Source organism: Penaeus vannamei, chromosome 26, assembly GCF_042767895.1.
Source record: "Penaeus vannamei isolate JL-2024 chromosome 26, ASM4276789v1, whole genome shotgun sequence".
Classification (NCBI taxonomy): Eukaryota; Metazoa; Arthropoda; class Malacostraca; order Decapoda; family Penaeidae; genus Penaeus; species Penaeus vannamei.
Genome location: NC_091574.1, coordinates 20,442,558 through 20,457,557, shown reverse-complemented (window position 1 = coordinate 20,457,557; position 15,000 = coordinate 20,442,558). Strand labels below are relative to the sequence as shown.

The window sequence follows — 15,000 nt, the reverse complement described above, 5'->3', positions numbered from 1 at the left end:
TTGTTTTGTTTGAATATTTTTTTGTTTGATTTAATTATATTCAGTTCTATTTAGTTTTATTTTATTCAATTTAATTTGATTTAATTTTTCTTAATTTCTTTTGACTTATTTTCACTTTATTATATTCTATGCTCTATATTATCTTACTCTATCATATTTTTTTGTTTGTTTGTTTCATTTGACCATTTTATTTTTGTTAAAGTGGTTAACAAGGTGATTGCAGAGGGAAGGGGAAAGGGAGATAGAGAGAAACGAGGCAAGGGGGCCAAAAAATGTGGAGGGAGAAGGATGAAGAGAGGAAGACTGAAGGAGAGAAATAGAAGAAGTGTGGGGGAAGAAGAGTAGTAAAGAGAGCCAGAGAGAGAGAGAGAGAGAGAGAGAGTGAGAGGGAGAGAGAGAGAGAGAGAGAGAGAGAGAGAGAGAGAGAGAGAGAGAGAGAGAGAGAGAGAGAGAGACAGACAGACAGAGATGCAGAGACAGAGACACGGAGAGAGAACGAGAACGGGAGAAAAAAAGACATAGAAAGGGTGAGACTATCGAGAAAAAGCGAGCATGAAAGGAAAAAAAAAGAAACAAATGACCGTCAACTAAGTCACCCAGATCTGCAAACCCCTCACTGCTTTTGGCCCCGTAGGTCATCCGAGGCCAAGTTGGGTCACTCAGACAGGGGGCGGAGACAAAGGCCATAAAATCGTCCTCTGTCATCACGGTTGCGTTCGTGACTCTGCCAGGTGAGTCACTAATGAGTCGGTGTGAGTCAACGGGATAGGTGAGTTAATGATGAATGAGTGTGTGGTTTATGTGGGCTTTGGTGAGTCAGAATGGTCTTGTTGGATAGATGAGTCACTGGTGAATCGGTGTGAGTCAGAGGGTCTAGTGATAAGAATGAGTCGGAAGAGTTTGCTGGTCAGGTGAGTCATCAATGAGTATCCGAGTCAGGTGAGTCGCTAATGCGTCAGTGGGTCGGGAGTCTCTGAGAAATCGGGATGAGTCGCGGGAGGGATGGAGGTGAGTCAGATGTGAGTGTATGAGAAGTTAAATAGGCTTAAGTAAGAATGAGTTACAAGTCTAATCGGTCACTGATTGTCCAGAAAATGAGTCAGTGGTGAGTCAGAAAGGATGTGTTAGTGGATGAGTGATGAGTCAGAGCGACAGAATGATAAACAGTTGAGTCAAGAGAAGACTAGAAGACTGTGATGGTGAAAGACTTAAAACTCAGTTATAAATAAAGTAATTAACGATGATAATAATAGTGATAATTACAGTAATGATGATGATAGTAATAAGTCATATAATCAACACACTTGAAACAAAAGATCTGTAAAATAACATAGGTTGAGTAGTGACCGTAATGATAATGAAGTTTAAAAATTGCACAGGTGAAGGACAACTGGAAGCGACAGTCACACACCACAATAAAACATTCGAACTGACAGCAGAAATTTCCAGAATCAACATGTACGGCAACCAGAGTCATTGCATATTGGATCCCTTTTATCAAAAATATTGTTATTGCAACGACCTGCTCCACGCTACCCCGGCGGCGCGCGGATGAGGAACATCGACTAGCAGGCTTTGCTAGTTAGCGAGATTGGCCGGGTGACAAACTATTTATTGAATCCTGTGATTTTCTTTAGCAAATGCTGGTAAATAGTGATTACAATAGCTATTTTTTATTGTTGAGCAAATACTATGAACAGTGTATTCATTTATTTTTTTACTAGGAATTTCTTATGAATAGCAAGTACTGTGCATTAGTAATCCCAGGAAAAGGGCAAAGGTTACTTACTGTTGCTCAGTAAAACTTGATATATAAATCTAGGTAAAGAAATATATAGAATAATAGAAGATATAGAACTAGGAACATATAGTATAATCAGGGTACCATTACTAACATGCTTCTCTAGGGAGTGCTTCTGTCTGCCATGCAGGTGGCTTTTCTCCTGCACCCTTCTTGTCGCGTCTGCATATTTGTCCTTACTACTTTAACATGTTGCAAATTGGGTATACTTGAAGAATAAATGAATTATAGAATTAAATGAAAATGAAACTGGCTTGGTCTGAATTTTATTAAAAAAAAAAAAAAAAAAAAAAAAGGCAAGGAGGATCCGTGGTGGAAAATTAACCAAAATTTCCAAGAATCTTCGGAGAGAAAGTAATAGCATTTTGGGTATGAGTGAATTGTTTTCCAGTTTTATCGACAACCTGACTAAATTGTTCAACGTTAGATAATAAAATTCCAAATCTTACAGGGAGCCCGTGCAGGTTTCCAAACATCAAGATTTTTTAAAATCCTTAATAATACTTTTTAAATACATTATAAACTATAGTCCACTTTATGTTGCATGTTTAAACTGTTAAAAGACCATGGCTTAACCAGCAGTGCAGCAGGTGTCTTCAGTCTCAACCTGACTACGTTCTTTTTTCTTCTTACAATTTCTGTTGAGAACAGATTGCCTTTATCATAAAAAATGTACAAGGACGAAGGGGTAGAAACAAATTGTAAATAACACACCTACAGGCAGTGGCATGAAGACAAACACCGCAACGTAAAGGAACCGCTAATCCAAGGTCTGCGCCTAATCACAGAGATGCCCTGATAGCTATAAAACATAATGTGCCATATCTTCAGTTATATGCAATTACCTGAAATAAATTGTTGAATTTTCAATTACTTCAGGTGTAAGCTCCGCCCTTACACGCGTGCCATCGTCTCTATTAAAATCGTCAACACGCATGCGCGACCCATCGCCGGATAGGTAAAATGCAAAATACTTCCTGTAGTTTATTTTGTGTTGTTCCATTGTGATCTTGAGGATTATTCAAATTATATTCTTTAATGAAACATATGTGAAAATGGTATAAAATCATACAGAAAGATATAAGAAAGATATATTATTACTCAGGCCGTTGAAGAATGGAGTCGCAGCCAGGGAAATACATTCGAACTTGTATACTTTTTGATAGGTGTTCGTACGCCTGACAGCGCTGAAGCTCCGCTCATAAAACTTGAAATAATTGACTATTCACTTTTATTTATCTCTATGTTTATCATTGTGCCATAAAGAAACCATATAGCGAAAAGGCCTGAGGCTTCTTCATGCATTCCTTGTCTTTCCCTTCGTCTTGCTTTCACTTGGGCGGAACCACTTCTGAAAGCTTCGGAGTCAGGCAGGCGTTTTATGCGCCATCTAGTCTTCGGAAAGGAATCGTTAATTGAGTCTACTTTTGAGATGGAAGGATCAAACGGTAAAGTTATAGATAATGTATATACTGTATTTTTCTAGACATAAAAATATTTATTAAATCTAGACATGTGTTGTTTTTTCCTTTTTTCTAGATATATACAAACTTTTTTTCTGTTTTAATTTAAGACATATAAACATGACATGAGTATCACGTGTTAGCTGATTTAGCATGAAAAAAAATGGGTACTCTAGAGGTATGTAAACGAGGTAGATAAAATGTAAATAATAATAATCATACCTCCCTGCAGTAAGGGCAGTGCAGTGACACAACACACATATCCGACTCTCGACACATTCCGTATGTTTTACGAATAGACGATGCAATAAAAGTAGTTGTACTACGACAACTGACTACTTGTAGATAATTTTGTTATTTTTCAACATTCCAGATATTGATCATCGCCATTCCCGCGAATCGTGATTTTTTTTTTTTTTTTTTTTTTTTTTTTTTTTTTTTTAAGAAGACTGATCTCTTTCGAAGTTGAAACAGACTTTGGTAAAATTATCTTAAAGTAATTTTAAGAAAGTTAAGGAAAATTATACACACATGCATAAATATATGTATTTATATATACATATGTATATATATATATATATATATATATATATATATATATATATATATATATATATATACACACACATATGCACGTGCACGTAACATTTTTTCTTAATCTTTGATTCTTTTACTATGGCAATCAGGCGTGCACAAAGAAATTGCCATGGCATTCACATTTGTTCGCCCATCATTGGATCTAGTAGCCCAACATGTAAACGAGAAGAACAAAAGAGAACATTTAATTGAAGAGTTTTTAATTGTTTTATTATTCATTTTTCAAACTCCAGAAAATATAAATAAAAAAGAGACATGGAGCGCTAAAGAAGCAATTTTGGTGGTGGTGCGAGTGCGGCAACGCTATTTTCTGTGGTAGCTCAGCGGGCTACCACACCTCTTTAACATCCGTAGGCCGCACGTTTTTCTGGTAGCCCCGGGTCTGCGGACTACCGATTTATGCACCCTTGGCGATACTTGGACGTGTAATTAATATGTCTTTTCAAAAGTGATCCCACATATACCACCGAGCTATGCCTCTTTCGATATATTTCTTACTATTCTCTGACTGTATAGAAGTTTGTGCTATGATTATTGTGGTTTTGGAAGTGCAATGTACATATTTCTGTGAAAAAAATAAATATTTTATGTTTTACTTGACTACTCCTTTACTTTCCTAAAATCGATTGGGACATAAGCAAAATATTCTTCAGTGTGATCTCGTCTGTTCTCATTGTATTTCAACAAAGTCCCATATCCACTTCTTGTGACAGGATGATCAGTTACTCCTGCTATCGAAGGAGTTGAAGCGGGTGAGAATCGATGTGGCCGCCCTCCGGAGGTGAGAAGACCTGGCACCGGCTAAGGTCTATATATAGACCTTGGCACCGGCATGGCCGGTGTGGGTGGGTGCATGTATTACAAGTCGAGGAGGTGGCCAACAGCCATCTCCAGAGTCTCGATTTACTCCAGTCGATGAGCGCATAATGGCATCGAGACTGAAGCTTGCGTTTGGCTTCATGTCTCCTTTTGCTGTGTTCACTCTTATTGATGTTTATAAAGGTGTTTTTCGCCAAAGTCATGTCTGGGTCAGACAGTTGTCCCCGGCGAGACATTCGCATTGTCCTGGGAGACCAATGCGAAATCCGGTTGTGATCGAGAGGGCTACGAGAGGGCTGTCGGTCCCCATGGCTCAGGAGTTGATTGCAGCAGGTTCCAGAGATTGAGAATTTCTGGCTCTCCAACCCGCTGGACATGGTACAGTGATACGGGTAAAGTGGCCAAGAAGACCTATTGCATCCAAGCTACCATTCGCTGGGGGGACCTCCCGTACTGCAGGGTTTACCGGTGTGTCGAGATCTGGTACCACATCGACATGGTCACTTCGGGTCCACAAAAAAATCCCCCTTTTCCGGGGTCCACCCCTGCACCATTTCAGCTGGACAGGTTGAGGGGGGAGTGTGCCCGGATTCCCAGCCCTCGACAACCTAGTGGAATCTGTAGCTTTATGGGATTATTTCAAGCGCGAAACACTCGGCGCACGGGGTCAAAGGTCGCTGGAGACTGGAGGCCACAAATAAGTATCGTCTACTGAAAGATAACCATGATTGCGACCGTTGATGCACAGGGCACGAACACTGCGGAAAAGACACGAGGAATAGTACATCATGAATCTTGCTGATGAAGCCCTCCTCACAGTTCGCTCAATGGATGAACGGGTGATCACAGATCATGTTGAGCTGAGCATTTTGCGCACCTGTATCAGGTTGACCCTCCACCAGTTAGTCTGAACGCAAGCCATGTTGCAACCCCCATGCCAGATCCACCCGTCAGCGAAGAACCTTCTACCCTGACTGAGGTGAGGGAGGCAATCTCGAAGATGGGTGGGACAGCAGCGGCCATTTAGGGTATCCCTGTTGAGCCTCAATAGGCCGGTGGTGAACCTATGGCATTTGGCTTGCAAGCTCCCCTGACTGCCATATGGCAGTCCAGTACCACTAGCCCGTACCTCCGAGGGGTGTAGTCATCTCTGGAAAAGGAATGGGGACCAGTGGGACTACAGTAACTACCGTGCCGTCGTATTGCTCAACATACTAGACAAGGTTCTCGCTCACATTCTTCTGAAAGATATCCGAGACAACCTACTATGGCACCAGAGAGCATTCTAGATTCACTCCTGGCAATAGACCATATCATGTTTGGTTGTAGACTGCAGGCAGCCTACATCGACCTCAAGGTGTTTGACTCGGTGCATCAAGAATCGCTATGAAAGGTTCTGAGACTTATGGGTATTTTGACAAGGATACTTGGACTAATATCTTAGAATTGAAAGTGCTGTAAAGTGTGGTGTAGGCGCGCTTAGCTATTTCCCGATTAATTCAGGAGTCAGGCAAGGCTGTTTCCTTGTGCCAACACTTTTCAACAATTGCATAGGCTGGAGAATGGATAAAGCTACTGTTAATAATAGTCACTGTGGAGCACCACTGGACAATACCGTCACCTATCTTGACTTTGCTGTCGATGTTGCTAACCAATCGGAATTTCTGGAATCTCTGGTGACGACTCTTGATATATTTAGCAATGAAAAGAAGTCCTTGGGTCTAGAAGTCTTTCTTGGATCAAGAACAAGATTTTGGGGGCGTTATGGGAACCTGTTCAGTCGATATATGCTTGTGACAAGGATTTTGAAGTCACAGAGTTTTACATACCTTGATATTGGGCTGCCAGTCTTAGAAGGTAGCAGGTGCCATGGAATCAGTCAACAAGAGTACTTAGCAATGATATTCCTTGGGCAGAAGGACCAAGCTGCATGAACTCAAGAAAGCTGGGTGCTATCCTTTGCCTTGGAGTCTTGACTTGATGTCTTTTATAATAGGTCCTTTCCCCAGATCATGGGTACAGTTGGCAGAACCTGTTGTGTTCAACCAGAGAAAATCATACGACCTGTTACTCTCACAATCTGGGGCCGCCAGCTCAGGCTTTACAGGTACCTAGCTTGTATCCCCATGGATGATCCTAGGACAATAGTCTGAGTCAGTCCAGCCTCCCTCTTGAAGGTAGGTATTAAGACTGCTCAAAGCCAGCTATTTGGGGGAAAGATCCAGAAATGTAAATGACTGAATGCATAGCAGCTGCTTCTGTTCTGTTCATCTGCATGCAGTTGTTCCACTGCCCATTTAAAAACCTTTGCATATTCCCATTGAATCCGGGAGTTTTGAAGGTGTCTCTGTGATGAATAACCATAGCTCTTTTGAAGCTTTTCCAGTTTGTGGAGAAAAGGTTGTTTCTCCAAAGAATCCGGCTTTTATATCCTTGTCTTTGTCAGTGTCTATACATGTCTAACATATCTTGAGTCTGCTTTTAGTAATAACACTTCATTGCCACTGAGTCGTGGGACAATTACTGTATTGGTGAGAGAATATTTCTTGTAAAAACATGTCCAGTGTGTGTTGTATATGAGTGCAGGTGGGTGACATCACCATCCCTGGGGCATGTTCATGTGAGCTGTAGTGCCGACTGTGAAGTGAGTGAGTATTATGTCTTTGAATGATCATGAACTTGGCACCTGTGGGGAATGATTGACAGGGCTTGGGTGGTGTTCAGTGGGGGATCAGAGGAAGAAAGAAGAGGACAGCTAATGTCACGGGGGTTGCAATTACCTGTTGTCTTAATATTCCTAAAAGGGAGACAAAGTGAACATTGGAAGTTTTGAAGATACTGAATGATAGTGGGAGATCAAATTTAGAGTTAGTTTCATTTAATTTTGCACTCAAGGTTTGGCATAGCTATGGCAATCAACCCTGGTTTGGTGATGAAAACTGTCATTAGAAGATTCCAGTCATCTTAATGCACAGGGTCGGCTATAAGAATTTTGGTGAATGCTAAAGATTTACTTTTATTCTTTTTAGGCTGTGGGAATTGCTAAGAGACAGTGTGTAAGGAGTGCTAAGTGGTTTCACAGAGGAAATGGGACTGAATCTGAAATGGGAAGGTGCAAAGAGTAAAGAAAAGTAAGCAAGGAGGTTGGGAAGGATGAAGGAAACAGGGGCTCAAGAGGACAAGAGAGGAGATGAAACAGACAGCTCTGAAGCTGGCGGAAATTAATAAAAAAATAAGATGTGGTATTTGATATGGTATTAGAGGCCTGGGATATTGGATTAGGGGAAAGGTAAGGAGTGAAAATGTGTGGTACATATATAGGTGTTTATGATAGTCAACTGGGTATATCAATGATGTGAATATGATGAATTTGAGTCCAAATCTGAAACAAGCAACTGAAATCACAGCCTACAAGAACTGTTAAGAATTATATCTTTAATTTAAAAAGATATATCCAAACTATTTGTTACAACTATGATGTATTCCGCCATTTACCATATGAAAAATTGTCTTTCTGAAAGCAGAATAAGCCTTTTTTTTTTTTTTTTTTTTTACAAATTGTCCAATTGAATTTAGTTGTTTGTGTGCAGAAACACCATTTTGCTAGAAGTCCTGTTCTAAGTCCTAGACTGCCAGTTATATAGAAGGAGAGTGAGGGATGGGGGGGAGGGGGAGAGCTGCAGTAGGTGTATCTGAGTCCAGAGAAATGCATGCATTTCTGTTAATACCTTTTTGTACTGTATTTTTTTTTCTTTTTTTTTTATCTCCTCTGGACCTCATTTCTGTATTTCCTAGGCAACAACTATTCCACACAAATGGGATATATATTCCCATCAACAAGAAAAGGTAAATAATACAAACATTTTTATGAAAAATAACCTTTACTCACACCCTCATTCCGTCACTATGTACACACATGGTGCATAAATACTGGACAATAAAAAAAATCACCTATCACAAAGTTTAGAAAATCAGTGCCTGCATCAAAATAAAACAGAACCATTCACAAGCTGACAGCCAGACCAAAATAAATAAATGTAAGAAAAATAATACATTTACAAAATAAATATAAAAAAGATAAAAGAACGTATAACCATCACACAAAGCTCTTGAGGTCCTGAGTGCATGCGTAACTCCTAAAGCATTTTTCTTTATCATCTAATGGAACAAATAATGCTCGTAAATCAAGGAATACATGACAGCAAGTATTGGAATTACCCACATTATCATTTCTATTTACCATATGTTATCAACTTTTAAGTTCAACATTGCAGGAGAAACAAATAAAGGACAGAAATATATCCTTTTACAAGAATATGAAATAAAGATACATAAAAATCACAAGTTTCTTCATTTGCATATTTAAAAACAGGTTCTTACCCCTCATTTCATAATAACTTGAATCAATATAACTGACAAATATATTCAAAGTCTGGATATTCTTCACATCTAACTTCTGATTTCATCACATACTACTAAATATTTTCAAGCGACCTAATTTGACAGTCTAGAAGAAAACCAAAGTGATATACAGCATTTCTACAGAATAAGACAAATCAATGCTGACCTTCACTTATCCAGCATTCACCAGTGGTTCGAGACAGTGATCTGAATCTGGACATCATTACTCGGCCTAACAGCTGCCTCGTCTCAGTTGGAGCTGCTTCATCCTTTTGGATAACCAATATTTTATCCCTGAATTGGTTTTAATGCAATGTGGTCTCTACATCATTTTGCCTTTTTTTGCCCTCAGCTTGACTTTTAGAAAATCCACTACTCAGGTCAATAGTAAAAAAATGATATATTTGGTCACTCTTTAAAAATTACTGGTTATGCTGAGGTGGATAAGCTGACAAAGGGATCAGTGGAGGTTTTTTGATAATCCAAATTTCCTCGGGATAAATTCAACAAATTAATTACTTCTACAAAATCCTGCATGTTGACAAACTAACAACATAAGTCACAGGAATTATATTAAAAAGACAGACTGAGAAAGAGAGAGAAAAAATATATATATATCTGATCGTGTGTAACAACTGTCATAAAACATTTGATATATAAAATCAGAATAGAAAGTATATTTATCAATTAGTAGTTTAATCCAAAAAATGCAAAAGATAGCACTTGCCATCAACATTTGGAGTATATGCCAAAGTTCTCATGTGTATCTTGTCATAAAGAATGGAAGAATATTGTTTTCTACAAGTTTCATCTATTGTCTTTTATTGCACACCATAAACATGACCATATTTCTAAACTCTGTTGTTCTCAGCCAATAAGAAAAGAGCTTTATGTGTAAAAATTCCATGTACTTCTTTCTTCATTTTGTTTATATTTTGCTTTTCATTTTTTGGAACAAATATGGAGACATGTTAATTCTCCACTGTTAATAAAAAAAAAAGAGAAAATTAATCATTTCAAAGCAAAATCATGTTTAAAAATTGACTTTATTTAAAAATAAAATGAATACTTTGTAAGAAAAATGAATTATTTGTCTATAGTTGTTAAATATTGACATTGCACTGAAAACTACTATATAGCCAAATCAGGCTGTGCAGTAGTTTTCAGTAGAAATCACTATTAAATATATAAAAATATAATCCAATTTAACATTCTCATATTTTTGTTCTCAAGATAAAGCATAACATCTCATACTTTGGAAATACTCAGAAGTTAAAGATAAATAACTTAGCTGGCTTTAACATTATCTGTGCACACTGGAATGAGCAGTACCTCTGAGGAGGCGAGGACAAGGAAAAGGAGGTAGAAGTGGAAGAATGAAGACATTAATAACCAAAAAAGTGAAAAGGAGGAGAAATGGGTTATGAAGTAATGAAAGACAAAAACTGTAATCACAGAGCAGATCGAGATACTCTAGCTCAGAAATTTCAGCACCGTAACAGTAGCTACATCTATTTCCAACGAGTCACGTACTCACAGTGAAAGCTATCATTTATGCTAAACTCCTAGTGCAAAATTCATAAATGCGTATCAATATGATACACTCTGCACAGGTATTTGCTGCAGTCTAATATTACTTCTGTGTGTGATTCATATCATTTCACACCTTCCAAGGAACAGAACTCTTCTCATTTCCATACATGTACTTCATTTTGAAAGTTTCTTTTACCGAAAGCAAATGGAAGTGTCTTCATCTGAATCAGTTTTATGTCCAAATCAATTAAAGAAGATACTCTACAAAGACAAAATGGAAAGAGCTATGGACTATGATAGAGGAGAAAAAACAAAATGTAAAAGAGAAAGACAATGAAAAGATGAGAAAACACAAATATGGAATTCATTATTTTGATAAAAAGGCTGAAAATCTTGTTATAAACCTCTTGTAACAACATTAATATAAACAATAACAGCCCTCCAATTCACCAGTGCAACCTTAACATACTTTCATTTTGTTTTTGTTTTCCTTAGGCAGCAACACGATAGTACATATGCCACTTACAGTCCATTCCAAGGACTGAAGTGCAAAACTCAAGTCAACAGAGGGCTATAATTCACCCAAAAATGTGTGTATTGCAACCAAAATCAAACTTGACCAGTATTTCATCATAATATTGCAACAATCCTTACTGAGTTGCTGACCCAAAACCCAAATTTATTTTAACAGTCAGTGAAACAGACTATGTAATGGATTTGGCTTTTGTACAAAGTCAGAAGATACATTCCTCATTACATCATACATATACTGCACATATGCACTAAGATACACAGGATCACATAGAGTGGAATGTACTTCATGTTACAATCTATGCAAATGTAATAATGATTATAACATTGTGTGTAAAACTGAACACAAAACAATAATACATGGATGGAATGGTGTCGGTGCAAAAATCCACATCATTGTCATTATCATCACTCAAAAAGGCACCTCAATACTGACTCATGGTAAACTTGAAATACAAAAAAATCAATGAACATGGCTGTTACATTCCAACTTTGCAAGATATTGGGGGAAAATTGAGAAATTATTGGGTAACTAAAAACTGAGGTTATCTGAAGTATGTCTTCATATTCTACTTCATCATTTTACTTGACTATTGTGAAGAGAATCAAAACAAAATCACTCTTCCCATAAAAAAATCAACTGATTACCCTTACAAGTCATCAAAAGAATGGAAAATCATAAGAGGTAAAAGATATATTCTTAATAAGAAAGACTTCAAATATTTCCTAAATATATGTTAAATATTTCTGGTAACCATTGCTCTCCTTAGAAAGACCAGTTATTTGCAAACAAATTATCAAAAAACAAAAAATGTGCATAGCACAATACATATAAAAGAAGCAAATTAGTAAATAAAAAATTAAAATGTTAGTAATATTCTTATCACATTGTGAACTACACAGTCTTCACTTCAACATGTTTATCATCTAAGCTTAAATGTGCTGTCCTCTATGTAAGGTCAACATATTGAAAAAAGAGGTAAATGCACCTTCATTTTCTTCAAATAAATCTATATGAAAACAACAGCAGAAATCAACAGACTCTACCAGCTGAGAGCTGGATAATGAAAAAACATAAAACAAAAATGTTAATAAAATGTTAATAAAATAATAATAATAACCTGACTGGCTTCTCTTTGTATCCTTCACAATGGCAAATAATTAAATTGAATATTTTTCCTCTAATTCACAATGAGTCTGTAATTTTTCTGTTGATTCATTTTGCTCCTTTTTTTGTCAGCCATATGATGACCCTTATTCTTCAACAAATTCATACTTGCCTATTGCAAACAACACAATGTTATTATTACTATCCTTCAAAATAAAGCGCACAGTACTGCAAGCACACGTGGTACCCAGTTCAAGACTGGCTCATAGTTTTCATTGTTACTTATACATCATTTCCATTCTATCCTTTATATATCTGACTGGTATGACCTGAATCTTATTAGTGGCCAAGGTGTTTTAAATGTGTAAAAGAAAGAATAACAATAAAATACTAATCACACGATGTTCTTTGAAAGGAGAGAATAACAAAGTTCAGTGATAGTGTATCATCTTATGTCACTATCTTACTCATTAGAGGTCAAACCCTAAAAAACTATATGTCTACTAATTTAAAGACATCACTGCCCACTTTCATATATATATAAATATGTATAAAAGCTCACTACGGACTGAATATCAGTATCTTATGACTATTTCTGTCTCAACCTCCAAGTCCTCATCTTATCCATATAAAACTGGCCAGCTTAAGACAAAATCCACCTTATGATTACATTCTATGAGGATCTTCATCTAACATGTGGAAAAGAATTCAGAAATCACAGATATTACTTGCATTCGTGACGCATACATTCTTGACTGGTTTATAGGTGTTTCATAATCATCATTACTATCTATACAACAAAAGAGATTATAAAATCTATCATACCCATTTAATTTTGATTTGTAAGGTATGGTATCATTTTCACTAATGTAGAAGTTTGAGCCTTTACGAAATATAATTTAGAGTTCTGCCTCTCCACTGCTGAAAATCATACCACTTCCCCGAATCATGACTTCCCAAAAAATGTAAAAGACACCATCATAAATAAAGTATTAAAATAATAATAATAATAATAATAATAAATTCTTGCTAGTCTTGTCACATCTCAAGGCTAATATGAACTGACAGGAAGGTAATGATCGAACCACCACTGCTGTGTCCTTGTGTTTGCGCAGGTTGTCACAAACACATCGTCCATGGCCTGTTTGTCTCCTCTATCCAAGCATTTATTTGTGGCTTTGTGTATGATGTGCCCAGTCTGCAGGAGAGAAATAAATTGTAACAAAGTTCAAGTACATCGGGAATACATATGGTTGTTTTCTCTTTGGGTAAATGTAATGTAATATAGATCAAATGTCCCAACTGAAATTTTACAAATGATAGAAAGAAAAGAGATAAAGAAAACTTGATACACAAAATCAAGAGAGAGACACAGAGAGAGAAAAAGAACACATCATGGAGGCCCACCTTTGCTAACAACCACTCCTGATTCCCACGTTGGCCATGACAACGCACCATTCTGACCTTCTCCACAGCCTGCGCTGAGAATACGGGTACCTCCGCACATACATCCTCTCTACGAAGCTCTCCATTTTTGGACATGCTAACAAACTGTGGAACATGAAAGAAAGGTTAGAGGAGTTTTGTCCAATTTTGTGTTGATTTTTTCTACACCTTGTTGTGACAAAAATATCAAGTCAGAACATCTCTAATAAAGAAAATAAAAAAGGTCATGACAAAGATCTTACTCTCCAAAGTCTTGGTTTACTGAATTCTTATGTCAAATATTCTAAAAAAAATACTTAAAGCCTGAAATAAAAATCAGAATAAAGATTCCTCTTTCCCATCCTTGTTTTTCCTTATACTGTGTTATCTGATCTTATTATCAAATATTTCTTAGTACATCATTATATTTGCACACACAATATACTCTTAAACAGAACAACACAAGTTTGAGTTCTTTTACAATGATAAAGTAAATGGTCTGTTTTCTAGATAAGTGTCTTTAAACAGTTATACATACTACTGTAATTAAATAAATTTTCTTAAGAATGCAGATAAGAAAAATTTGTGTAGTAATATATCTCTCTCTCTCTCTCTCTCTCTCTCTCTCTCACTCTCTCTCTCTCTCTCTCTCTCTCTCTCTCTCTCTCTCTCTCTCTCTCTCTCTCTCTCTCTCTCTCTCTCTCTCTCTCTCTCTCTCTCTCTCTCTCTCTCTCCTTCTTCCATATCAATCACCCTTCCTTTATATGCTTGTATTAGTAGTTGTCTCTCTTCACTTCAGCATATTTCAGATGTCCTTTGTAATATATATCTCAAGCATATATACATGTTATTCAAGCATTCAATATTCACATCTACTAAAATGTATACAAGCTCTTAAACCTTTCTACTTTTGAATAAACACTAGGAAACACAACAAAATTAATAAATCAAACATATAAATATCTTACTATATATCAAGAAACTACAAAAAGCACCCTTATGTATAAAAGTGATAAGCCTACTGGGTAAACTTTCATAAACTCTTTACCTGGCTGGACGCTACAAAGGTGTGGCAGTTGTAGAGTCCCATATCATATGCGCTCTTCTCGTTCCTTTGCAGGTTATCTAAGCATATATCTGGTTTTGTTGCATTGTTACGAAGCTATAAGAAACAGGATAATAAAGCTTTAACAAAACAACCAATTTATTGTGGTTCCCAGGTTGACGGGTGGATACTGTTGGCAGTAACTTGTGTACGTTGAGTGAAAGGTAAGAACGAGATTGCATCTGAAATAAACTCTCTCTCACTTATCTCCCTCCCT

General features: G+C 37.0%; 2 protein-coding genes across 4 annotated transcripts in view; one reads left to right on the top strand and one right to left on the bottom strand.

Moving 5' to 3' along the window:
* LOC113822323 (uncharacterized) overlaps window positions 1-4,459 on the top strand; it is a gene marked incomplete at its 5' end in the record, with an annotated part of 28,210 nt that extends 23,751 nt beyond the window's left edge. The window contains 2 exon segments of the mRNA XM_070140109.1: window positions 635-731; window positions 1,380-4,459. Coding sequence (XP_069996210.1) covers window positions 635-731; window positions 1,380-1,555 — 273 coding nt within the window.
* A 4,083-nt stretch (window positions 4,460-8,542) lies between these two features.
* Window positions 8,543-15,000, bottom strand: part of LOC113822324 (polypeptide N-acetylgalactosaminyltransferase 1-like) — a 183,665-nt gene continuing 177,207 nt past the window's right edge. For 2 of the 3 annotated variants that reach the window (XM_070140108.1, XM_070140106.1), the window contains exons 9-11: window positions 14,727-14,840; window positions 13,661-13,804; window positions 8,543-13,451 (exon numbers count right to left, since the gene is read on the bottom strand). In XM_070140108.1, coding sequence (XP_069996209.1) covers window positions 13,305-13,451; window positions 13,661-13,804; window positions 14,727-14,840 — 405 coding nt within the window. In that variant the 3' untranslated portion in view covers window positions 8,543-13,304. The remainder of the gene's footprint in view (window positions 13,452-13,660; window positions 13,805-14,726; window positions 14,841-15,000) is intronic. The other variant, XM_070140107.1, reaches the window with a different exon arrangement.